This window comes from Garra rufa, chromosome 9 (genome assembly GCF_049309525.1).
Source record: "Garra rufa chromosome 9, GarRuf1.0, whole genome shotgun sequence".
Classification (NCBI taxonomy): Eukaryota; Metazoa; Chordata; class Actinopteri; order Cypriniformes; family Cyprinidae; genus Garra; species Garra rufa.
Genome location: NC_133369.1, coordinates 16553889 through 16581719, shown reverse-complemented (window position 1 = coordinate 16581719; position 27831 = coordinate 16553889). Strand labels below are relative to the sequence as shown.

At 30.3% G+C, this 27831-nt stretch overlaps 1 protein-coding gene across 1 annotated transcript; it reads left to right on the top strand.

Moving 5' to 3' along the window:
• The first annotated feature begins 287 nt into the window (after positions 1 to 287).
• LOC141343161 (mitogen-activated protein kinase kinase kinase 5-like) lies at positions 288 to 27238 on the top strand. The gene is made up of 26 exons (XM_073847763.1): positions 288 to 691; positions 779 to 918; positions 4588 to 4775; positions 4861 to 5029; positions 5394 to 5500; positions 5578 to 5748; positions 7328 to 7440; positions 7834 to 7993; positions 9105 to 9255; positions 9385 to 9489; positions 9714 to 9763; positions 12720 to 12815; positions 13229 to 13319; positions 14673 to 14806; positions 16381 to 16508; positions 18536 to 18672; positions 18760 to 18865; positions 18954 to 19111; positions 19444 to 19639; positions 21835 to 21997; positions 22103 to 22271; positions 22408 to 22590; positions 24027 to 24132; positions 24236 to 24479; positions 26577 to 26695; positions 27126 to 27238. Exons 1-26 carry the CDS (start codon positions 361 to 363, stop codon positions 27236 to 27238), a joined length of 3828 nt encoding a protein of 1275 aa, XP_073703864.1. The 5' UTR covers positions 288 to 360.
• Positions 27239 to 27831: the final 593 nt, after the last annotated feature.

Genomic DNA, 27831 nt, shown 5'->3' with positions numbered 1-27831 from the left:
GTTAACTACTGTACTAATGTTAACTAATGAACCTTATTGTAAAGTGCTACTTTTTTTCGTAAGTGAGTAAGTGAATTTTATGTATACCACAAAGAGCAAAACTGTTTCAAAACAAAGACAGACACAGATATTGAGCAAGCCGCGGATGTAGTGGTAGGCGTGTTGCAGGCAGAGGTCGCACAGCTGTGGAGCGACACGAGGAGGGCGGGGAACCGGAGGAGGGCGCGTCGAAAAGGATCCTCCTCAGAGTCTTACCTGGAAAAAACTACAGGAATACTTTTACGCCATAGTGAAGGCATGCCGAGGACGCAATCACAGGATGTTTTTTTAATTAGCTAGGCCCTATTTTCGACCTACAAAATGTATACGACTGAACGCAGGCGCATGAGCCTGCACGACACCAAGAGAAAGGATCCCGTACGAGTTTCAGCTGGAAGTTTATGGCAGGATCCTCTGGCTCTCGAAATCAGCGGCGGGAATAAAGGCGTAATATCTCCGCGCAGTCGGACCAGGGCTTTATCAGTGGTGTATATCGTCGTTGATGACCGGTCTGTGCCTCAAACTGAGGCGAATCTTTCACTGACATGTCTTAAAGAAGCCTGCGCAGACGCGCATGCGGTGCTCAAGAGCATTTCTTTCGAGCGCATTGCGCTGGGCACCACTGAAATTCTGGACACTTTCTACAACGCAGGCAAGTTGCAGCACGCACATATCTGGGATTTCAGGAATATTTCCAAAGTGCATTTGTAAGCGGTTGTTATTTCAACTGTTTGTTTAGATGTTGTCGTGGTGGAGATGAACAACACTATCTGCCAGCCGTCTCTGTTCTATCACCTGGGTGTCAGAGAGAGTTTCAGTATGACCAATAATGTCATCCTTTACTGTAACAAACGAGAAGATGATCTTCAAGTTGTAAAGGTGAGACAAGGTGCACACAAAAACACACTTCAGTTAGACAGTGCAAGACTGTTTTCGAAAGTATCCATGAAGTACACGGGGGCTAGTTGTCACACGTTCTATTCCATTGAATATTTCTCAGTGTGTCTATTTTTGAATTTCAGTTTCCGTATAGACACAAACCTTAAATACTTGGAAACCAAAACATAAATATCAAACCAGTATTTTGGTTGCAATGTGCCACATTTTTTTTTTATATAAAATTATGCATTTACTGAAAATACCCTTGTTCTAAATAAAATAATACAAATGTGAGTGTGTTGCTTTCCAGTAAAAAAAATAACAATTGTTTTTAATAAGAATTTGGGATCAGTAAAATTTAAATGTTTTTAAAGACGTTTCTTATGCTCATCAAGACTGCATTTTTAAAATTAAAAATCCAGAAAAAATATTAATATTGTGTATTATTTCAATTTAAGTTAACTGTTTTATATGTGAATATATTTTAAAATGTAATTTATTCCTGTGATGCAAAGCTGAATTTACTTCTGTCTTATGTGTCACATGATCCTTTTGAAATCATTCTAATATGCTGATTTATTATCAGTGTTGAAAACACTTGTGCTGCTTAATATTTTGTTGGAACACATTATACTTTTTTCAGGATTCTTTAATAAATAAAGTTAAATGAACGGCATTTATTTAAAATAAAATTATTTTGTAACATTATAAACTACCGTTTAAAAGTTTGTGGTCAGTATATTTTTATTCTATATTTTTTTGAAAGAAGTAATATTTTTATTTAGCAAGGATGTGTTAAATTGATCAAAAGTGATCGCCAAGACTTATATTGTTAAATATAAATGCTGTTCTTTTTAACTTTTTATTCATCAAAGAATCATGCAAATTCATCTTTGCATCACAGGAATAAATTTTATTTTAAAATATATTAAAATAACCAAACGTGTATTTTGGATCACGTAATGCAGCCTTGATGAGCATAAGAGACGTCTTTAAAAAACATTAAACTTCATACTGATCCCAAACTTTTGAACAGCAGTGTGTATATAGATAAAATATATATATATTTTTATGATAACAAACTAGAGGTCGACCGATGTATCGGTTTTGCCGATTAATCGGCACCGATAGTTGATTGGCTGAACTATCCGTTATCGGCAAAAATCCATGCCGATAGTTTTTCCGGATTGCTTCTTTGCTGAAGCGGCTCACGCTCCACTCCGCTGTCATAGAGTATGAGAGGTTAAGTCAGACACCAATGTTAAATGTCAGGATTGTTACCATATATTTGCATTGATTTATATCCAGTTGGTCATATTTGTAGCCAGCAAAATTGCAGATTTAAAGACTTGATGTGAGAAAGCAAAATGTGTTCATTCAGCCTACAGAATCCTGCTGTGCCACAGCACGCCATTCACAGTTTTACATTACATATCTGTCCCAAATTGTTGTTAATGTTTATAAAGGCTTGACCCTGCTGGAAGATTGTGCATTTAAGTTATAAATTCGTATTTCTGTAGCTCTAATAAAGTCTGTATGCTTCATATAGAGCTATAATTTATGTTTTAGCCTTTTCTTCAGGCCGCGGAAGCATGGTAGGTTTGCATCTTGTTACGCACTTTATTTCACAATGCAATTTTCCTTGTTCTTACTTGATTTTAATAACTGATCAACAAAAATTTGTATTCAAAATTAAGATAAAAATTATACAAAACGAAATTCGTTTAAAAAGGGATTTTCCACAAATAAAAAGGTGGAAGTGGTCAACAATTGTGTCTGACCCTCTCCAATTCTCCCGGCATATTGCCGTCCAATTCATACCACGTCCTTTATGACATTTACAAATTACACACACTTCTTTCGTAATTAACAGATTAAACTGAAACAAAACACAAACAAATAATATTTAAACATTTATGTAAAACAGATAACACATTTTCTTAAATGGTTACAACAATATAGATCGTACTTTCTCTTTCCGTTTGATCTGTTGTTTAAACTAATCTTTGCCGCTTTTTTGATCATTCTTGAAGTAAACATTTGCCCATTTGGTGATTAAATCAACTGTTTTAGATTTCTGCTTGAACTACACGACGCATCCTGTGTGTGTTAGATACCTGCGAGTTGTCCGCGCAACGCAGCGTTGCATCCAATGCATCGCAACCCTCTCTTCAAGGAGCTTGTGTTTTTCCCCGCATATGGCACGCGTGAGCGCCTGAAACGCGGCTGGCTTCATTGCACAGAATTTGCACTGTGAGACTCGTGTGCATTGCTTGACAGTGCGTGCTTCCACACGCAGTTTTTTACTTTACATGTGCCTTCATTTCTGCCGTTTGTAATGCAGTATATTAGATGCACAAAACTCGCGCTCTGACAGACTTTCACTTGCAATTTGTGTTTGTTCGTCCTAAAAAGCTCGATTGCAGATGCGGTTAAATGCACTTGCCATTTCGAATACTTTTATACGAAACTGATGTACACACAGTCAGTTATGTTTTCAGAGCAGGGCATCTGATATATCGAAATAGATCTGTGCATCACTGTCAATGATCTCATCAGTAATCAAACGAAAGGAAAAAATAACTATTGTCTGTTAACTTTTGGATACTTAAAGAACACTTATTTTAAATAAGTAATTGGTTAAAAGTAGCCTGCTTATAATAAAAAATAAAGTAAATTTTGCTCAAAATAAATTATATAAAATGTATATGAAAATGTAGCCATGTGCAGTAATATTGAAAACTGAGAATGTGATGCATGGTTATATTTAGTTGTTATTGAAAATCGTAATTAAATTGAATCTTAATTTTAATACGGCAGTACTAACATACAGAGATTCCAAATATAAACAAAAAGCATAGAAACTGCAATTTTACATATTGTTAAAATGTAAAGATTCCCACCCCTACTGTTAATATGAAATAACACTTTACAATGAGCCCATTTGTAACATCAACTAAGATTGATGAAAGCTGTAGAATAGAAGTGTTGTTCCTTGTTAGGGTGTTATTTTGTTAACATTAATGAACTATGAAATAACTTTAATGATCAATATATAATTAAAATTAATATTTTTATTAATTTACAAAAGTATGGTTTATTACTTTTTTAAAACTAGCAGAGCAGTATTTTAGTTGCCGTTCAGTATCTATTTTCAAAAACTATCGGTTAATTAATCGGTATCGGCCAGTGTGGTCCAACCTAGCTATCGGTATCGGTAAAAACCAATATCGGTCGACCTCTATAACAAACACCACTTAACTTAAGTAGATTTATTCTTCAAATAAGACGAATAAGAAAAAAACGTATTCTAAAAACACAGTTTGACATATCACGTTTAGCAACCGATATTGCAAAATATGATGATATTGATATTTTAGGCACTATTTGGATAGTAGATAGTATTTACAAATAAAATTGCAACTTACCTTTTTAACTACATGTTTGAAACTAACACACACAAACTGCTACTACATAAAATACGCATTTGTACACTAGTCAACATTTAAAGTGGATCAAAACCTTTCATCAAAGTTTAAAGACAACTTTAATTAACTTTTTTGATCCACTTCAAATGTTGTACCTGATATATAGGTACTAAGTGACCATCTTTGTGGCAACCTGCCAATCCTATATCATGTGTTTGGTCTTCTGTATTCTTCATTTTAGGAGCAATGTGGGAGCTACACTTTCATTCCCTACATGGTGTCACCACAAGGTAAAGTATTTGCCTCTGATGCCACACTGATGAGGGGCATCAAAGATTTCCTTCATTCCAGCTTTAAAATCGAATCCCTGCTGACCCCTCTGGTGGATCGACTGGTCAAGTTGCTGGAAAGTGTTCACATTCATTCTAGGTAGAACCACTTTTCTTTTCCTGGATGTCAGCTGGTAAAGGTTCATATTGTCTGAATTAACATTTAACCAACTCTCGCCTCGCAGCGAATACCTTCACGAAGCAATCCGCAGGGAGATCCGTCTGGCTCGAGAGCACTTCACCGGACAGGCCCTGAGTCAAGAGCTGGGCCGGATTCAGAAGCGTCTGGACTCGGTGGAGCTTCTGAGTCCAGATATTGTTATGAGCCTCCTGCTATCTTACCGGGACATCCCAGTGAGTTACTAGAGTTACATATGAACGATAGCTTAGGCAGCATTGTTGTATTGTTGCGGTTGAATGCACTTTTGTGCTATAATTCTTTGTGTGAATGTTTTGATTGTTGCTGTGATACGAACCTGAATCTGTTTAACCATTAATAAGATCTAGAGATGAGATGAGATATAGCAAACATTAAGAAATTGCATGCTGTTCTTTAAGATTTTCATCCTGAGCTTTTAATTTGATTATTTAAAAAGGAAGGAATTATTCCGGAGGAATACGCAAGAATATTTGACAATTGTTGTGAAATATTAGAAGTGCCAGCCAAGTGTGTGAATAATTTATTGAAACTGAACTCTCTTTCTCCATGTGATTCAAGGACTACGACGCCATCATAAATCTGGTGGAGACCTTGAATAATTTGCCCATGTGCATGGTGACATCACATCAGAATATTAAGTTTCAGTTTATATTTGCATTGAACAGGTAAACTTTGTTTTAAACATTTATTTGAGAAAGCATTAATATTGTTTCCTACAAAACCTTTTAAATTGTGTTTAAAGGAGGAATCATCCTGGCGATCGTGCCAAGGCTTTAAAGCTCATTTTACCAATTGTGGAATCGGGGTGCACCGTGGCCTCGGATGTGTACTGCCTGTGCGGGCGCATCTACAAGGACATGTTCCTGAGCTCAGGCTTCAAAGACACACACAGCAGAGATCAAGCATGTTACTGGTGAGTCAGTACAAATTACCAATCCGGACTATTGAGCTTTATTTTTGTTGCACACATTTATAAATGTGCAACTGTGTGGTGCTATGGTAGGACAGCATCTGTTCTGAAATAATGCAAATAACAGATAATGATCCAATGGTTTGCACATGGTTAAAAAAAATGGTCAGTATTTTTGTCTTGCTTTCCAGTACAAATATGCAAATAAACTGAAAAAAGGATACATTTATTTAAAAACCAAAACTGCATAAGATATTAAGACTTTTTTTTTTTTCAAATAATTACTTAATTTTGTATATAATAAAAGGAAAACGTTTTTTTTTTAAACAAATAACAAATATTTATACAATGGCGTAAGAAAATAAACATTTAATAATAAAAGATAACATTTTTAATTTTTTTTTTAAATATAAACATTACAAAATTGTATAGATTTATGCATCAAACAACAAATAACAATATTTCCACAGTAGGGTAAGAAAATAAAAACTGTAATAATAAAAAAAATACTTATTTTTTATTGATTCATCCAGTGGTTTGCACAGGTTTCCAAAAACTGGTCAGTATTTCTGCTATTTTCTTTTTCAGTACAAATATGCATTAATTAAAAAACAAAACTGCATGAGATATTAACTTCTTGTACATTTTTTAAAAATTTTGTAGATTTATGCACCAAACAACAAATAACAAACATTTCCACAGTAGGGTAAAAAAAAAGAAAATGCAAATTTAATTATAAAAAATGTATTTATTTTTCATTTATTTATTTAGTGTTTTCCACTGGTCAGTATTTTTGTTTTGCTTACCAGGACAAATATGCAAATAACCTTAAAACAAGATCCATTTATTTAAAAAAAAAAAAAAGGATATTAAAACTTGTCAGAAAATATATATTTTCAAATAATTATTTTTTAAATATTTTTTTTCTGGGTTTATGCAAATTTGTAGATTTATGCTTTAAACATAAAAAACAAACGCAAATATTTCCACAGTGGGGTAAGAAAATAAAATTATATATTTTTTCAAATATAAATCTTATTAAATTTTGTAGATTTACGTTTCAAACAAAAACACAAAAAAGAGCAATGGGGTAAAAAAAAATTATTAATTCACTAATATATTCCCTGAGACAAAAAAATAAATAAATACAGTTTTGCTTCTCAAGTACATTTGTTTGGTATAAATTACGTTCAGATATTTTCTTTCACTAAAAATAAGAGAAAACAATTTTTAATAAAAAATGTTTAAATGGTTTTTAAAACGATTTTCCTTAATTTCAAGAAGTCTATATTTTTTGTACAATATTTTTTACAATTAATTTTTAGTAATTAAAAAATAAAGTGAGAATTGTTTCCTGATTATTTTTTTTAAAGCCCTAAGTTTCATTTTAAAAAGTAATACCCTTCGTGCAAGGAAAGACTAGGCCTGTCAATGTGTTATTTATTTCTTAATTGAATGAATTAAACAAATACATATTTGTGCAAATTGGATCATCGTGGTTCAAGCAGAGATGCAATCATGCTGTGTTTAGGTGTTTGTGGTAATGCTAATTTCTCTTAATTTCTCTATATTTGTCCTGCAGGTATGGCAAGGCCTTTGAGATTGAACCGACTTTGCACTCTGGAATCAATAACGTTGTGCTCCTGATAGCTGCTGGCCATGAATTCGACACCTCTATTGAACTGCGGAAAATCGGTGTGTTTGTGTGTCCCTCATTTAGCTTCACTGGTTGTGAGCACTTTAAACAGTGGGATGGGTCATGATTTGCTCTACATATTATGTACAGTAGTGCTTTGTTAGCTATTGCATTGATTTTTCTGTATAGCAGGCTACTGTATAGAAATGAGAGATTTAGTGGCCTACTTGTATGATCCAGATGCTTGAGGCATTGAACATGAATGCATGATGATGACACATAGTATGTGTATAGAATATGTGAGAAAGTAACAGTTTGAGGTGGTAAAACAGGTATTGCCTTGCTTTCACACTTTACAAGCATGTTTCCTGCTTTTTAAACATGAAATGCCTATGCGAAGGCAGATTTTTTTATTTATTTTTGAGTTATGGTGTTCTTGGTGCATTTTGCAGGTGTCACACTCAGTAGCCTGCTTGGCAGGAAAGGCAGTCTAGAGAAGATGCAGGACTACTGGGATGTGGGTTTTTATCTGGGAGCTGGGATCTTGGCCAATGAGCACAAGAAGGTCGTAGAAGCTTCTGAGAAACTCTACAGGCTCAATGCGCCAATGTGGTGAGTAAAGGAAGTGAATAGTTACCCATGTTGATTTTGGTTTATTAAGGTAGTTGAAGCAGTTTCATGTTTCAATTTATTTAAGTTATTCCCATTACTGAAAAAAATTCAAATGATTTACCTTAATTTAAAAAAAAGTATATTTTATGTTCAATATTTTAAAAACTAAAAGTGAGTTTCTAAATTAATTTCAAACTTTTTTGAAAGCCCTAAGTTATATCTTAAGTAATACCCCTTGTGCAAGAAAGGACTAGGCCATAATTTATTATTTTATTAATTTTTTAAGTAAACAATTTGCAGATTAAGTAATCAATACATTATGTGAAATATTTAATATACACTACAAGTCCAAAGTTTTTGAACAGCAAGATTTTTTTATGTTTTTTTTTAAAGAAATCTCTTCTACTCCCCAAACCTGCATTGTTTGTTTCGAAGTACAGCAAAAACAGTCAAATTTTAAAATATTTTTTTACTTTTTAAAATAACTGTTTTCTATTTTAATATACTTTAAAATGTCATTTATTCCTGTGATTTCAAAGCTGAATTTTCACCATCATTACTCCAGTCACATGATTCTTCAGAAATCAATCTGATAGTCTGATTTGCGGCTCAAAAACATTTATTATTATTATTTTAATTTTTTTTCAGGTTTCTTTGGTGAATTGAAAGTTCAGAAGAGCAGAACTGATCTGAAATAGAAATCTTTTGTAACATTGTAAATGTCTTTATCATCACAAAGCATCCTTGCTAAATAAAAGTATTAATATCTATAAATTCTTAAAAAAAAACTTTTAAATGGTATAGTGTATGATGTTACAAAAGTTTTAATTTCAGATAAATGCTGATCTTTGGATCTTTCTATACATCAAAGAATCCTGAAAAAATTTACTCAACTGATTTGATAATAATAATAAATGTTTCTTAAACAGCAAAAAAAAAAACTTACTGTTAAACTTTTGACTGGTAGTGTAAATTAATATAATTTAATATAATTGAGAAATTAAATATAATTGGGCAGATTGACTGTAATAGCAAACATTAAGGTTTAAATTAGTCATGAATAGCGTTATCACAATATTATTAATGCAAGGTGATTTCTCCTTCAAAACAGGTATGTTGCATCCATCATGGAGACGTATATACTATACAAGCAGTTTGCCAAACCCCGAGATGTCAGTTATCCGAAACAGGAAACTGTGGACTTTTGGATGGAGTTAATGGTGCAGGCATGCAAGCCTACTGTTTCCACAGCGCGTTGCCCGGTAAGACTTCTTCTTCTTTTACATTACTGCCCAAAAGACAGCTTGTTTCACTTAGCTCCAACAACAATTAAGGGAAAGTCCAAAAAGGTGGAGAACATAAACCAACCCAAATGATACATCTTTTTTTAGGTTCTGATTCTAGAGCCCACTAAAATCTTCCAACCTAGTATAATAAGCGTAAGCGAAGAAGATGACAGTCGTACGGTTCAGCTGAGATACGTCACTCCACTGGAGGTAAACACCCTTGGCTCCTTGATGCTTTTCGCTCAATGCTTTTGTGCAGGCTGCAGTATGTTGTTATGCAGTGGAGTTTCCATGTTATTAAATAATTTATGTGATAGATAGGCATCATTTCACATGATGGAGGGTGGTATGAGTGACCTGCAGCTTTAGGCTGTAATATTCAACATTGTGTACATGTCTGTGGGAGTGTAATGTGCTTTATTTGGCTTTCCCAGAAAGGTCTTCATGAGTGGACTTTCCCAGCATCTGCGATTCGTGGAGTAAGGTACTGTGCGCTTGTGGGAATACTGTCATTTCCATTTCCATTTTTTTTTTCTGTTTTCCATTTCCAAGCTTGGAGCGGTTTATAGTCCCACTAGGGCTGCTCTGTTTTGGCCACAGCCCAGCGACTTTCTCTGAATAGGTCTTTTTTTGAAACTTCCTCACTTGTTGCTTAGCCTGGTTGACGCCTGTTATCCTCTTTCCAGCTTTTAAGTTATAGGTCGGTGTCTCTTTCTGTTCTTTTACTTTCTGTTTTTTTTCCCTATTATTCCTGCCCTGAGGGCAGTTGACCTCTTGTTTTGAGCTCATGTTGCAAAAAATGACACCGGATGTTAATATATATAAGGTTAGATTAAAAAATAATTTCAGTTTTAGATAAATAGCCTCCTTAAGGGATTTGTATTCCTGGTGGAATTAGTATTTCTTTTTTTTATTTAATGGTTGACATTATTTGAAGAAACTTTCACATTTCTTTTTAAAAACCATTTACTTGTTCTTTTTAATTTTAATTTTAAAATGTCAAAATTCACTTTTTAAAGGATTAGTTAACTTTCAGAATACAAATTTCTTGATAATTTACTCACTGACATGTTCATGTCTTTCTTTCTTCAGTCAAAAAGAAATGTTTTTAAGGAAAACATTACAGGATTTTTCTCCATATAGTGGACTTCAGTTAGAGCCAGCAGGTTGAAGGTCCAAATTGCAGTTTCAATGCAGCTTTAAAGGGCACTACATGATACCAGATGAGGAATAAGGGTCTTGTCTAGTGACAGTGTCTAGTGTCAATTGATCCTCATTGTAATTCACTATGTGGAGAAAAATCCTGGAATGTTTTGGCTGAATAGGTCTTTTTTTGAAACTTCCTCACTTGTTGCTTTGCCTAGTTGACGCCTGTTTTCCAGCTTTTAAACTGTTGGTCGGTTTCTTTTTCTGTTCTTTTTCTTTGCTTTTATTCCCACTTCCAGTCCTTAGGGCAGCTGACATGTTGTTTAGAGCTAATGTTGCAAAACAAATGACACTGGATGTTAATATTTAAGGTCAGATTGACCCCTAGTTAAAAATAATTTCAGTTTTAGTCTCCTTGAGGGATTTGTATTCCTGGTGGAATTAGTATTTCCTCTTTTTTTTTTTCATTCAGTGTGATATTTGGTTGACATTATTTAAAGAAACATTCACATTTCTTTTTAATAACAAATTATTTATTTTAATTATAAAATGTCAAAATTTTTAAAGGATTAGTTCACTTTCAGGAAACAAATTTCTTGATAATTTACTCACTCCTATGTCATCCAAGGTGTTCATCTCTTTCTTTCTTCAGTTGAAAAGAAATGAGGAAAACGTTCCAGGATTTTTCTCCATATAGTGGACTTCAGTGGTGGCCAATGAGTTGAAGGTCCAAACACGAGTTTAAAGGGCTTTACACGATCCCAGATGAGGAATAAGGGTCTTATCTAGCGGAACAATCTGTCATTTTCTAAATAAAATTAAAATTTCTATACTTTTTAACCATAAATGCTCATGCATGATTACATAATGCATGAGGTTGAACTAGTGCAAGACGAGCATTGGTGGTTAAAAAGCATATACATTTTTACATATATTTTTTTTTTTTAGAGAATGAACAATCGTTTTGCTAGATAAGACCCTCATTCCTCGGCTGAGATCATGTAGAGCCCTTTGAAGCTGCATTGAAACTACAATTTGAGAGAAATTCTGGAATGTTTTCTTCAAAAACCTTAATTTCTTTCTGGCTGAATAGGTCTTTTTTTGAAACGTCCTCAATTGTTGCTTAGCCTAGTTGATGCCTGTTATCCTCTTTCCAGCTTTAAAGCTATATGTCTTTTTCTGTTCTTTTTCTTTGTTTTTATTCCCATTTCCAGCCCTTAGGGCAGCTGACATGTTGTTTAGAGCTCAAGTTGCAAAACAAATGACACTAGATGTTAATATTTAAGGTCAGATTGACCCCTACTTAAAAATAATTTCAGTTTTACATAAACAGTTTTCTTGAGGGATTTGTATTCCTGGTAGAATTAGTATATCTTCTTTCTTTTTTTTATTCAGTATAATATTTGATGTATATTATTTGAAGAAACTTTCACATTTCTTTTTATAACACAAATTACACATTCTTTTTCATTTTAAACGTTCAAAATTCACTTTTTAAAGGATTAGTTTACATCCAGAATAAAAAAATTCCCGATCATATACTCACCACAATGTCATCCAAGATGTTCATGTCTTTCTTTCTTCGAAAAGAAATAAAGGTTTTTTAGAAAAACATTCTTTAATTTTCTTTATATAGTGGACTTCATCGGGGATCAGCGGGTTGAAGGTCTGGATTGGAGTTTCATTGTTGAAACTGTGTAGAGCCCTTTAAAGCTGCAAAGAAATCTGGGTCTTATCTTGCAAAACGATCGCTCATTTTCTAGACAAAATACACATTTCTATACTTTTTAACTACAAGTGCGATTAGGGAGAAAACTGCATCTCATTTTCTCCTCCAACTTCGCAATTCGTAAGGTCAGTCTAATGCAAGACGAGCATTTGTGGTTAAAAAGTGTATAAATTTCTATTTTTTTTTAATGACAGATTGTTTTGCTAGATAAGACCCTTATTCCCCGGCTGGGATCATGCAGAGACTTTTGAAGCGGCATTGAAACGTCAATTTGAACCTTCAACCCGTTGGACACCATTGGAGTCTACTAAATGGAGAAAGATCCTGGAATATTTTCCTCAAAAACCTTCATTTCTTTTTGACTGAAGAAAGAAAGGCATTAACATCTTGGATGATATGGCGGTGAGTAAATGAACAGGAAATGTTTATTCTGGGAGTGAACCAATCCTTCAAGTGTTGCTCTATTTGCATCCGTTTCAAATAGTGTAAAAGGGCTTGACCCATTATCTTTGGTGATTGGTTTTTCAGCTTGTGATTAAGAATCCTTTTTATTCCGCTCTTGCAGCATCTCCAAGTTTGACGAGCGCAGCTGCTTCTTGTATGTCCTGTACAATTCCGATGATTTCCAGTTGTACTTTCCCAGCGATCTTCATTGTAAAGGGTGAGCTCCTCCCATCGGCACATTGCTCAAACACTCTGCCAAGGACAACATGAGGGAAGATCTCCAATGTCATGATTGTTTTGACAGAGACTGAGCTCTTCAAAGATTATGTTCTGTGAATTAGTTTTAAGAATAATCTGATATTTTAATCGGTGTTTAAGGCTATTCATTCAGCCTGTAAAATACATGCCATATTACTTTCCGTTCTGTTGTATCAGGTTCAGGACGTCACATTTGACCTAATTTTATAAACTCGTCATTCTTCCACTGAACTAAGTATTAAGCAATTATGTAGTGGTGAAATGTTTAAGTGTAATTGCATGAAATGCTGAAATGTCGTGCGTCACAATGAAAGAGGTTTTTTTTTTCATTGAACATATTCTCAAACCCTATAATTGCATCTTGCTTATCAGGTTCTGTGATTTGGTGAACTCTCTGTTGCATCACACAGAAAGTCCCGTTGAAGATTCCAGTCCAATCAGGGGAGAGGAAGGAGATTTAGAGGTGAGCGAAAATCACAATGAATATCATATAACCTCTCATTGTTTGTTCAGGCTAGTAATCATGCTCATCATGAGTGAAAATGTGCACTTGGTTGATTGAGCAGCTATTTCTATCTTATCCTTGATATACAACCCTTAAACTGATTTCCGCTGATGTGGACTCATGGTAGAATTACATGATATTATTGAGTTGTTTAGTTTTGATGAACCAATTAGATGATTCATTTCTCATGTCCCGACACTGTTGTCTTTTAGAGCTGGTTAAAACTGAATATCATGTCTTCATAGATGACTTTGCATATTTGATTCTGCTATTTTCCTGTTTATTACTGTGAAGCTGATATGGAAATAATGGTGACTTGACACTTGACATTTCCTTTAATGTTGATTATTCCAAAGGCAGCTTTCCATTGAATACTGTGAATATGGTACCCCTACATGACATGATGTCCCCCTATTGTCTTCCTCTTTTACTATCTTTAGTATTTCCATAACTCCACATTTAAACCTACTTCCTGCTGTCACATATCTTTAGTGCCAGTTTAGTACTTGCTGAATATAGCAGTTAGGTGAGAAATGTAATGCTTTTTCCTAGCAAACACAGTTTTTCAATTTTTTTTTTTTTACGAGTGTTGGGTTCTTTAAGCACTGTTCTTCTAACTTTTTGCTTCATCTTTAATCATTGTTTAATAAAATTTCAAATATTTGATCAAATGTATATTACCGTTCAAACGTTTGAGGTTGGTATGTTTTTTATGTTTTTGAAAGAAATTTCTTATGGTTGCAAAATAATTTATTTGATTAAAAAATACCATAAAAGCAGCAATATTGTAGAATATTGTTGCAATTTAAAATTTCTGTTTTCTTTCTGAATATATTTTATTGTAGTATTATAAATGTGACCCTGGACCACAAAACCAGTCTTAGGTAGCATGGGTATATTTGTAGCAATATTATAAATTTTTCTTTTATGCCAAAAATCATTAGGATATTAAGTAAAGATCATTTTCCATTGAGACATTTTCTAAATTACCATAAATTTATCAAAAATTAATTTTTGATTAGTAAAATGCATTGCTAAGAACTTCATTTGCACAACTTTAATGGCGATTTTGTCAATATTTAGATTTTTTTTTTGCACCCTCAGATTCCAGATTTTCAAATAGTTGTATCTCGGCCAAATTTTGTCCTATTCTAACTAACCATACATGAATGAAAAGCTTATTTATTAAAAAAATTGACGCTTATGACTGGTTTTGTGGTCACAAATGTCTTTGCTGTCACTTTTGATCAATTTAATGCATTCTTCATGAATAAAAGTAACAATTTATTTAAAAAAACCCCTATCTTTCAGTACATTTATGAGAGGAATGAGAATGGAGACAAGGTGGTGCTGGGAAAAGGAACCTATGGAGTGGTGTACGCTGGACGGGACCTCAGCAATCAAGTGCGCATCGCAATCAAAGAGATCCCAGAGAAGGACAGCACGTATGAACTTGTTTTTCCATTGCTTCAATATTTCCAGTGGAAAGCATTCTCCAGAATGCGTTTCTTATCAGTTCATCTGCAAGTTTGTTTCATTTAACAGAGTTGCATTATGAAGAATCAAATAAAAGAATTTCACACACTGCCATTCAAAAGATTTTTTAAAGTTTTTATTTTTAAGAAGTTTCTAATGCTCATCAAGACTGATGATATATTTGATCAAACGTTTTTTTTTGTGTGTGTGTGAAATATTATTGCAATTTTAAATAGCAGGTTTCCAGTTTAATGTTCTTTACTTTAAAATATAATTTATTCCTGTGACACAAAGCGAAATTTTCAGCATCATTCCTCCAGTCTTCAGTGTTACACGATCCTTCAGAAATCATTGTAATGAGCTGATTTATAATCGTTGTTGAAAAAAAGTTGTGCTGCTTCTTTTTTGGGACCTGTGAAACTTTTTCAGGATTCTTTGATAAATAAAAAGTTAAAAAGAACAGTGTTCAATGAAAATAGAAATTTTGTTTTATCTAGTTAAAAGTTTGGGGTCAATTATTTTTGGGATTAGAAATTTCTTTCCTTTTAGAAAAAAAAAAAAAATTAATAGTTTTATTCAGCAAGGGTGTGATAAAGATATACAAAGTGATAGTAAAGACATACGTTGTTAGAAAAAAAAATCTATTTTGAATAAATGCTGTTCTTTTTTAACGTTTTTATTCATCAAAGAATCAAAGAATCAAAGAAAAAAGTATCACAGGTTCCAAAAAATATTAAGCAGTACAACCGTTTCCAAAATTCATAATAAATCAACATATTAGATTGATTTCTGAAGGATCATGTGGCACTGAAGACTGGAGTAATGGCTGATGAAAATTCATTACTGCGTGACAAAAATAAATTATTTTAAAGTATATCAATATAGGAAACCAATATTAGAAATTGCAATAATGTTTGACAATTTTACTGTTTTTTTTCCCTGTATTTTTAATCAAATAAATACAGATTTGATGAGCAAAAGAGACTCCATTAAAAACATTTAAAATCTTGCTGATCCTAAACTTTTGTGTTACATAACAGCGTATACTGAAAATATGCTATAAGTTTCACAACTCTTAAAACATGTTTAGTTTTGCCCCACAAAAATAATTATAATAATGATTAAATATTAACAAAATATATTACAAATGTAATATATTAAACAGTGAACATGTATTAATAAATAATTGATATGACCTTCATATTTAATCTTGACTAGAAGTTTTAAGGCATTTCTGAACTGTGTAAACACATTGTTGATCTGCTTCAGTAGAAATCCAGTGCTTGTTTGTTGACCTCTGACCATGTTCAAAGGTCCCGACAGCCCAGTGATGTTTGTCCGCAGGACTAATGCTTGTTTAAACTGCTCTCACATGGACAGTTAGCAGATGTAGACCTCTCTCTATGTGGTCCAAGTCTTGTACTTAGCTGTTTTAACCAAATATGCCCATATAACCCTTATTATTGTGGTCTGAACTGCGTAGCTTAGATCATAATATTTACTTTTTGTCTCCTTTTTTTTTGTCTCTTATTCTGGTTCTTAGCTACTCCCAGCCGCTGCATGAGGAGATTGCCCTGCACAAGAGGTTGAAGCACAGGAATATTGTCCAGTATTTGGGATCAGTCAGTGAGGATGGCTTCATCAAGATCTTCATGGAGGAGGTTCCTGGAGGTGTGGCGTGCTTTGTTCTTTGTCTTCAACTTTTAACTTTCCCTTTTTGATGACACGGGGAAATGACGATTTTCGCAAACCCTGTTGAGAAATCCTTGGTGCTAAGGAAGGGTGTGTTGTGTGTGATCTTCATGTGTGGGAAGTTCTCTAGTTGAGAGCACAATTGAAATGTGCTATACTGAACAGCACAGACCAGTTCAGGGAATTCACCTAAGAGTTATTTAAGTGTCAGTGACGTAACACTCATTTTGTGTTTGGTCCTATGCCTCCTATATGAGGACTATATATAGACTATCCTGAGTCATGAAAAAAGTTGAGCAGTTTGTAGTGAAATACTTCCTTAAAATATTATTAATATTTGACCAGCTTTTGTTTGCCAGCATTCAGAAAGCCAGTTTGTAATGTGACAGAGATGAAAAACCAACTTTTGCATGTTCAGTTTTTTCAGATGGTTAAACCCTAAAAACTGAACGTATTCATGATAAAAAAAAAAAGTTGTTAACATTAAGAATGAACAATACTTCTACAGCATTTGTTAATCTTAGTTAATGTTAATTTCAGCATTTACTAATGCATTAATAAAATCACAATGTGTTTGTTAACATTAGTTAATGCACTGTAAACTAACATGAACAATGAACAACTTTTATTTTTTATTACATATTTGTTTTTAATATTATTATTTTGTTATTTATTTATATTTATTATTTATTATTTTATAATTAACATGACTTTTATAATAGAATAATTGATTTACTTATTTTTTTTTTCAATATTTATTGATTTATTAATTTTTATTTACACACTAACCTTTAAGCAATGCTTATTAAAAGCATTTTATTAGCTTTTTTCTTTATTTATAGTATTTATTTTTATAATGTAATTATTTATTGACTTAATTATTTGTTTATAATTAAATAACAATTATTTTATAATTATGATTTTTTTCAAATATATTTTTATAATTTATTTATTTACTTATTAATTTTTGTATTTATTTAATATTCAGTTGCTTAATTATTTTAAAATTACATGATTTATTATGATTATAATTTTACAATATTTTTAGAATTTAACTATTTACTTATTTTAAAAAATTATATATTTAATTATGATTAAATTGCTTAATTATTTTATAATTACATGCTTTTTTTATAATTTTATAACATTCTTGTAATTTGATTATTTATTTACTGATTTTTTAAAATAATAATATTAATTATTTATTTATAATTAAATAATTTTATAATTATTTTATTTATATAATTTTATAATATTTTTTTAGTTTAATTAATTATTTATTATTTATTTCATTAACTAGCATTATCATTGTTTGCTCATGTTAGTTAATGCATTAACTAATGTTAACAACTGACACCTTATAGTAAATAATACTGTGAAATACAACTTTTTTCTATATAGTTTCATAATATATATATATATTATGTAATTTATTCCTGTGATTGCAAAACCTTTTTTCCAGCAGATATTTTAGAAGTCTGTCACATGACCCTTCAGAAACTATTTCCGTATGCTCATGAAACCCTTTTTATTATTATCAATGTTGAAAACAATTGTGCTGCTTAAGACTTTTGCAGAAACTGTGGTAAAATTTCTGATTTTTTTTATGAATAGAAAATTTTTAATTATATATATTTTTAACTTTTTTATGTTAAAAAATGTTTTTGCTGGCCTTTTTTGATTAGTTTAATGTGTACTTGTTGAATAAAAGTATCTTTGTTTAAAAAAAAAAACCCTCAGATGTAAGAACGGTAGTGTATTGACATTTTTCGTTTTTAGTAATTTACCCTTAGATTATTTAAAATAGAGCATTGTGTTAAAACAACATAAATACAAAGGTTATATTTTAAATTAAAAAATAAATAATTGAATGATCTCTTCTATTATTTATCTGTTCTATTCATCATGATCATTCTGAAATGATATATTTTATATTTATTTATGTACATGTGGATACACAGTGTATCATTTTAAAATGTATTCACTTGTTTTTTCTTGCTTCACAGGAAGTTTGTCCTCTCTCTTACGATCAAAGTGGGGGCCTCTTAAAGATAATGAGGCGACCGTTGTCTTCTACACCAAGCAGATTCTGGAAGGCCTGAAATATCTCCACGATAATCAGATCGTCCATAGAGATATCAAGGCATGAGTTTATCACAGTACTGCCTTTGCTTTCAGACTATCAGCTGCAATTGTTTTCATCACATGCCATTACTTTCTATCTCACCAGGGTGATAATGTTTTGATAAATACATACAGCGGATTGCTCAAGATCTCAGATTTTGGCACCTCTAAGAGACTAGCAGGAATCAATCCATGTACAGAGACATTCACAGGTGAGTCTCTTAGTGCAAACTTCTCACATTACATTATGTACTCTTGCATGTTTGCTTTTCAAACTCCTCGTGATTCATTCGGCCACAGGCACTCTGCAGTACATGGCTCCAGAGATTATCGACCAAGGTCCTCGTGGCTACGGCAAACCGGCTGATATCTGGTCTCTGGGTTGCACCATCATAGAAATGGCCACAGGGAAGCCACCCTTTCATGAGCTAGGAAGTCCTCAAGCGGCCATGTTTAAGGTAAGTGTTATTTTAGGCTGATGCTTATATAACCATGTTAAATAGACTGTGAAGTTTATTTACATTCCATTCTCACATTCCCAATTGACTTCATGCTCATTGCATATATATTAGAGTCATAGTTAGGCTAGAAAAATACTAGTATGCAGGAGGAAGACACACTAGTTTACACTATGTCTGCTATAGCGCCTATTGTGGAAAAGACTGCTGCTGTTATGAATTGCTTTTTGACACATGCTTGTGTTTGCATACTTGCTTGAGTTTCAGGCCTAGATGTGAATGTCTCTTACAAAGAGTCCCATTAGGTTTACTGAGTAACTGTCGCCTTGCAGGTGGGCATGTTTAAGATCCATCCTACAGTGCCGGAGTGCATGTCAGAGGAAGCTAAAGGCTTCATCATGTGCTGCTTTGAACCCAACCCAGACAAGAGAGCCACAGCCTCAGAGCTTCTGAAGAATGGCTTTCTGAAGGGCAGTCCCAGGAAGAGGGCAAAGCCTCAGTCTGACAACACTCTGAAAGAACCTGCCGGTGAGCTTGTCCAACCACGTCTATAAATCCTTGGCTTAGGATCTCTGACACTTTTTAAAAGCAACAGCTTTATATGGGTGTTTCTTCAGCTTTGGCCACTTCTGGCACAGTGGACCTTTAAAAAAGAAACACTTTTTTGGTCCACTAATGTCCACTTTATTTATTTATTTATTTATTTATTTATTTAAAGTATTGGTTTTTTTTATAGTTTATTTATTTGTTAATTAAATTAATTATTTGATAATTACATGATTTATTTTATAATTTTATATATGTTTATTTTTTTTTTAATTAAAATATATTGCTTTAGTTATTTATATATAATTAAATTAGGTAATTATTTTATAAATACATGATTTTTAAAATAATGTTATAATATTTTCAGAATTTATTTACTTATTATTATTATTATTATTATTATTATTATTATTAGTAGTAGTAGTAGTAGTATTAGTATTATTAAAAATAACATTTATTTAGTTATTTATTTGTAATTAAATTTTGTAATTATTTTAAAATTACAGTATTTTAAAAATAATTTTATAATATTTTCCTAATTTATTACTTAATTTTATTAAAATAATATTTATTTAGTTGTTTATTTATAATTAAATTACATAATTATTTTATTATTACATTATTTTATTAATAAATATTCATTTTGTTGTTTATTTATTATTAAATTATGTAATTATTTTATAGTTGCATGATTAATAAATATTTTTATTTATTTATTTTATTTACTTTTTTAAACAATATTACTTATTTAGTTATTTATTAATTTTCCTAGTTAAATTGTTTTTATAATGAATTGCTTATTTTATAATTGCATGATTTTTTCTAATTTTAAATTTTTATAATGTAATTATTTATTTACTTTTTATAATTTAGTTATTTATTTATTACTTGAGTATTTTACAATTACATGATTGAAAAAATAATTTAATTATTTATTTATTTGGTAAAATAATATTTATTTAGTTATATTTATTTGTAAGTAATTTATTTTATAGTTAAGATTTTTTTAAAATAATTTATATAATATTTTAATAATGAAATTATCTATTTGCTTATTTATAATTAAATTATTTAATTTATAATTACATTTATTTTTTTATGATTTCATAATATCTTTATAATTAATTTATTACTTAATTATTTTATAATTACATGAGGTTTTTTAAAAATAACGTTTATAATATTTTCATTATTTATTTGGTAAATAATATTGTTTATTTATATTTTTTTATTAGTAATTTCATTAATTATTTTATAATAACATGATTTTAAAAAAGTCTATTATTACATGATTTTTAAAAATACTATAATTCTATAGTTATATTTATTTGTAATTTAATTATTTTAAATATTACATTAAATATTACATGTTTTAAATAATTTATATAATATTTAATTATTAAATTATTAAAGTATTTTTAATTATTTATTTGTAGTTAAATTACTTACTTTTTTATTACATGATTTTATTTATTTTTAATTATGTATTTTTTAGTTTATTTGTATTTTATTCATTAATTTATAAACAAATATTTTAAATGATATATAATAAAATTATATTTTAATATTTATTTGTCTAACTTTTCATAATTTAGAAATTTAAATTACTTAATTATTTTATAATTACATGACGTTTTGTATTATTTTTATGTTTTAATAATATTATTAGTTTTTATTAAAATATTATTTATTTACTTATACATTTTTTTTGTAATTAAATGATTTTATCAAAAAATATTTCTTTATTTTGTTATTTATAATTAAAGTACTATATTTATAAATAAATAAATGGTAAAAATGGTTATTTATAAATAATTATTTTTATACTTGATTTTATTAATTGTTTAATATTTATTCATTTGTATTTATTTAATTCATTTATAAATAAATCTTTTTAAATTGTTATTGTTTATTTATCAATTTAATTATTTGTATTTTGTTCTGAAAAAAAGATTAATGGCATTTGAAAAATGAGGACATTATAAACGTTTCCCAGAGAGTTTTTCTATGATCTTCATATAGAAATAAAAAAAAAATGAATCCCAAAAGTTATCCCTAAAAATTAACCCCAGGTCATGAAAGTGCTGAAGCTGAAGAAATACCAACCTATGAATAATGACTTACACATCATTGGATTAAATATTTAATTTTGAGTTCATTTGGGCGTTATGTTGTAGGAGACTTTCACAGGAGCATGTCTGTACCCATTGCATTGCGTGTGGAGAACGCAGGTACAGAACAAAATGAATTATCCTCCTCTTTTGATGTGAGAAGGGCCACTCGTGCTTTCAAAGGAAATAACATGGCTGGAAGTCCACCCATCTCCAGTAGTTTTTTGTTGTGAGTCAATGAATCAGTTTCCAGATTCTGAGAATATATTGTGAAATATACTTCCACTTGAAATCTCTTATTTGCCCTCATGCTATATGAATTTCCTGTTGACAGAGTGCCAGATGAGCCTCAAGCAGACATGACCACAAGCCCATCAGGTTCTGGAGAAAATCTAGGTCTGTTCATGCTGAGAAAGGACAGTGAACGGAGAGATACACTACATAGGATCCTAACTGAGTACATCAGCCATGTAGTTCAAAACATACAGGAAATACTGCCTCAGGTACATTCACACACTACTGTGTCACCGGAGATGTTTGATGTGGAATGCAGTCACACCACCAGTGCCCTTTCTTAAATGCTTGAATGATTCTGAATTAAGGCATGGGTTAAGATTTGCTTTTTATTCCGTCTCACAGGCGGAGGAGCCGTGCATCACGTCAGATCACATCAGCAAGCTGATTGGCTGCCTTAAAGAGAACATCCGCTCTCCAGACAAAAGACACCTGACTAACAGCCTCCTGACTTTGCGCTCCAGCCTGCTGAACTCCTCTGTGCCGCTCAGCAGCCTGCAGGCGGTGCTCTTTAGCTTCCAGGATGCAGTATGTTCTTTGCTTTCAGTTTGCGTTATTTCAGTCAAGCCTATATCTAAGGGTTAAGTAGCAACATTTGCAATTATTAAAAAGGCAATTATGATTATTATTACTATTATACATACTGAGGGGTTGTTAAAAAAACTAATATAAACTATTTGTAAAAATATTAATTAATTAATAGAAAAATCCATTTTTAAATTGTTAAAAAAATGTCTGCATTTCTTATCTAACCTCTTTCTGTTTATTTATATACATTAAATATTTGTATATATTTCTTTGATGAATTATTTTTAATTAAGTTTTAAAAATTATAAAGTTAAAAAATGTAGAAATGTACACTGCCATTCAAAAGTTTGGGATCAGTACGATTTTAATGTTTTTTTTTTTTAAGAAGTCTTTTATGCTTATCAAGGTTGCATTTATTTGATTTAAAAATACAGAAAAAACACTAATATTGTAAAATAATATTGCAATTTAAAATGGTGGTTTTCTATTTTAATATACTTAAAATATATTTTTACTCCTGTGATGCAAAGCTGATTTTTTTAGCATCATTAGTAGCTTATTTATATACATATTATTTCTTTTATTAAAGAATAATATTCATTTATGTTTTTATTTATTATTTCTTTTATAATTACATTATTTTATTTATTTTTAACTATTTTCATTTATTTGTATTTATTTCATTAATTTATAATTATTTCTTTTTTTTTTTTTCAATTTAATTATTTGTATTTCTTCAAAAACATTTTTTTTCATATATTTTTATTTTATTTTATTTTATTTTATTTTATTTATTTGGAAACTGTGATACTTTTTCAGGATTCTTTGATGAATAAAAAGTTTAAAAGAACAGCATTTATTTCAAATATAAATCTTTTCTAACAATATAAGTCCTTCACTTTTTATGAATTTAACACATACTTGCAGAATAAAAGTATTTCATTTCTTTCAAAGAAAGAAAAAAATTTCCTGACCCCAAACATTGAACGGTGGTGTATATTGTTACAAAAAAAATTCTATTTTTTTTTTTTATGTTTTACATGGAAAAACCTGAAAAATATCACTGTTTCCAAAAAAAAAAAAAAAAGAAATGATAAGGAGCACAACTGTTTCCAACATTGATAATAAATTAGCATATTAGAATTAAAAATATTTCTGAAGGATCAGTTGCCTAAAATTCAGCTTTGCATCACAGGAATAAATTCTATTTTAAAGAATATTAAAATATAAATTACAATATTATTTCACAATATTACTGATTTTCCTGTATTTTAATCAAATAAACGTAGCCTTGATGAGCAGAAAAGACTTCTCCAAAAAACATTCAAAATCTTACTGATCTAAAACATTTGAGCGACAGTGTATTTGTTTATTTACTAATAAATCTTATCTTGATTATCTTATATTGACTGCATATGTGACTTCTGTGTTTGTAGGTCAAGAAGGTTCTGAGGAAACAGCAGATAAAACCTCATTGGATGTTTGCGTTGGACAACTTGCTGAGGCAGGCTGTTCAAGATGCTATCACGGTTCTCCTCCCAGGTGCATAAAACACCATTTCAATTACAACAGTGCTTTTATTACATCACTGAATCTTCTGTTAACTAGCATACCTTCATTGCCATCCCTTAAAATCCCTTTTCAGAGCTCAGGCTTCAACTACAGTCATCGTTTGAAAATGAGGAGAGTTCTCCAGAAACCGAACAGTCCACGGAGGCTGATGATTCTCAATCAACCGTCACCCCCCTCGAGAAGATCAAAGAGGAATCGGGTATCAGTCAAAATTCTGAAGAGGTTTTCGACAAGTGCAACAATCTGCCCAGTGAATTCATCTCCAGCCACTCTTCACTTGCAAAGGAGTTGTCAGAACTTCGGCTTGAGTCCAGAAGGTATTAAAAACCTTTCCTCTCTTTGTTTCTCCCAAATCTTTTCAAGTGTTTAAAGCATAAAATATTTATATAATGTACACTACCGTTCAAAAAGTTTGGTGTCAGTATTTTATATTTTATTTTATTTTATTTTAGTTAGTAAAAATTATTCATTTAGGTATTTATTTTTAAGTAATAATTTTGTATTTTTAATATTTTTATAATATTTTTATAATTAATTAATTAATTTATTTATTCAATATTATTTATTTAGGTATTTATTTATAATTAAGTTTTTTTTAACTAAGATAAAAAAATATATATAATATTTATTCGTATTTAATTAATTTATTATATATTTAATTAATATAATTTATTATATATATATATATATATATATATATATATATATATATATATATATATATATATTTATATTTATTTATATTTATTTTTTTATTTATTTATTTTTTTAATTATTTGTATTATTTCACCAATGACCACTAACATAAAACTTTGGAAACATTGGAAAAATAAGGACATGATAAAAGTTTAATGTGATCTTCATATAGAAAAAAAAATTTAAGTCCCAAAAATAATCCCTGAAAATGAACCCCAGGACATGAAAGTGCCAAAGTTAAAGAAATTTTTATTTTATTTTATTTTATTTTATTTTATTTCTTAAAAATAACATTATTAATGTAGATATTTATTTAATAATTAATAATTTGTATAGTTGTTATTTATTTAAAATTAAGTTTAGAATTACATGATTTTATTTATTTTTAATTATTATTTATTTGTATTTATTTTCATTTATTCATATTTTCATTAATTTGTAAATATGTATTTTTAAATTATGTTTTCATTTATTTTTAAATTTAATTATTTGTTTGTTTGTTTTTTCTGAGAAAAAAAAAATAGAATATTTGTCCACCAAGATTTGAAGAATAAGAACATGATAAAAGTTTCCCAGACAGTTTTCATGTTATCATAATATAGAAAAAAAATATTAAAATCCCCAAAACAACCCCAAAGACATGAATGTTCCAAAGTTGAAGAAATGTTTATTTAATTTAATTTTATTTTATTTTATTGTTTAAGTAAACATACCTGTAATAAATTTGTATAATATTTTCATAATTTAATAATTTAAGTTAAAAATATTTATTTAGTTATTTATTTATAATTAAATTACTTAATTATTTTATAATTATGTGATTTCATTTATTTTTTTTATTTGTATTCATTTTCATTTATTTGTATTTATTTTATTCATTTCATTCATTTATAATTGGATATTTTTTAATAATTTGTTTTAAATAATTTGTTATTTTATTTTATAGTTTAAGTAAACATACTTTTTTATTAAAAATAGTATTATTTATTTATTTATTTAGAGTTAAATTATTATTTATTTTATAATTATGTGATATTTCATTTATTTTTTTATTGATTATTTATGTGTATTTATTTTCATTTATTTGTATTTATTTATTTCATTTATAAATAGATATATTTTTTGATTATGTTTTTGTTTATATAGAATATTTGTCAACCAAGATAAAAGGCATTTGAAAAATGAGAGCATGATAAATGTTTTCCAGACAGTTTTCACGTGATCATAATATAGTAAAATTTCCCAAACCAAAACCTGAAAATTAACCCCAGAACATGAAAGTGCAAAAGTTAAAGAAATTTAATTTAATTTTATTTTCATTTTTTAAATTAAATTAAATTTTATTATTTGTTAAGTAAAAATACTTTTAATAATTATAATAATTATAATTTACAAAAAATACTGTTATTCAGCAAAGATGCATTAAATTGATCAAAAGTGATAAAATTTTCTTATCATAAATGTCTATGTAAAATAAAAATTTCTACTCATCAGAGATAAATAAATATTGTGTATATTCATTGAAAATGATACAACCACAGCTATAAACAAGCATTTATCAAAGTATTGCAGTTATCAGGGCTTATATATATATATATATATATTTATTTATTTATTTATTTATTTATTTATTTATTATTAGCCACAAGAGGGCGATAAATGATGAAAACCACACTAATTTTTTCATGTTGCTGGGAATTGTTCACATTGTGTTCCAGGTTGCTCATTCAGCTGAATGAAAAGGAGAAAGAATACCAGGAGCTTCTGAGGAACTCACTTCAGACCAAACAAAGGCACATCAATGCACTGGAAGTCAGGGCTGCATCTACGGCTGCAGGTTGCTCATGTCTTCTCAACTATAACTTCTAAAGTTAACACTGTATTTAATTGTTTGCAAACGTCTTCCTCCATACGAGAGAAAGTTCTCGCCTGAGGCAGTCAAAAGGTGTGGCAGTGGAGCGATATGTGTCACATTTATTCACATCCACTCCACATGCCACTGCTTGTCTTTAGTACTGAGATGAGTTTTTGAAACTCATGAAGAACACGCCCTGTAATCGCTTATAACTGTTACCCAATTTCAACCAACCCAATTTTATGCCTTACCCTCAGGGCTTGCGTTTTCATGCATATAGATATACTCCCTGTTCTGGAAGTGTTTTAGAAACAGTACATTTGGTAATGACCCATTTTTAGTAATAGCATGACAGTAACATTAGTTACAGTTTATGTATCCATTGTGTAATATGTTTATTCTTTTCCCACAGATATTAAACCTACACCCCATAATGCTCACAATGCTGCTATGGTACGCTGGTTAAAAGGTGTTCCTGTGGATGAGAAAACCATTGAAATAGTGAGTGAAAATATGGAAAAATAAGATTTTGACCACAAGCTTGGTCATTTGCTAATTCATATTTGTGACCCTGGACCATAAAACAAGTCATAACTAGCATGGGTATATTTGTAGCATTGTATGGGTCAATTTTTATGGCAAAAACCATTAGGATATTAGGTAAAGATCATGTTCCATGAAGATATTTTGTAAATTTCTACTGCAAATGTATCAAAATTAGGGGTGGGCATAGATTAATTTTTTTTAATCTAGATTAAATCTTGGAATTAATCTAGATTAAAATGGCTAATTTGAATTCTGCTGAAGGCATTCAGAATATGTGTACTACCCAAATAATGACTAAAAGTAAGTCTTCGAGAACGGGCCAGGTGGCGCATTAGAACAGGCGCTCATCTCCTGTTTCCAAAATGCATCACAAACTGCTTGACAATTGCATTTACAACATAATTACCTATACAAACTTGTGTAACCAAGTACTTCTGCGCAAAAGGCTGCACGACGTGCGCGTAGCCGTTAAATACACAGACGCGCACGGGCATGGATAGCCTATCTGCGTGCATAGTCTTCGATTAAACTGCGTTGCTTTTAGAAGCGTCAATTCAGTTGTTGCATATAGT

What these genes read in the sequence shown, in the direction of transcription:
- LOC141343161 (XM_073847763.1), top strand. Translation starts at nt 361, where the DNA reads ATGTATACGACTGAACGCAGGCGCATGAGCCTGCACGACACCAAGAGA. An exon ending in TTTATATTTGCATTGAACAG is followed by an intron (nt 5,501 to 5,577) that starts GTAAACTTTGTT and finishes TTGTGTTTAAAG; the next exon opens with GAGGAATCATCCTGGCGATC. An exon ending in GGCTGCATCTACGGCTGCAG is followed by an intron (nt 26,696 to 27,125) that starts GTTGCTCATGTC and finishes CTTTTCCCACAG; the next exon opens with ATATTAAACCTACACCCCAT.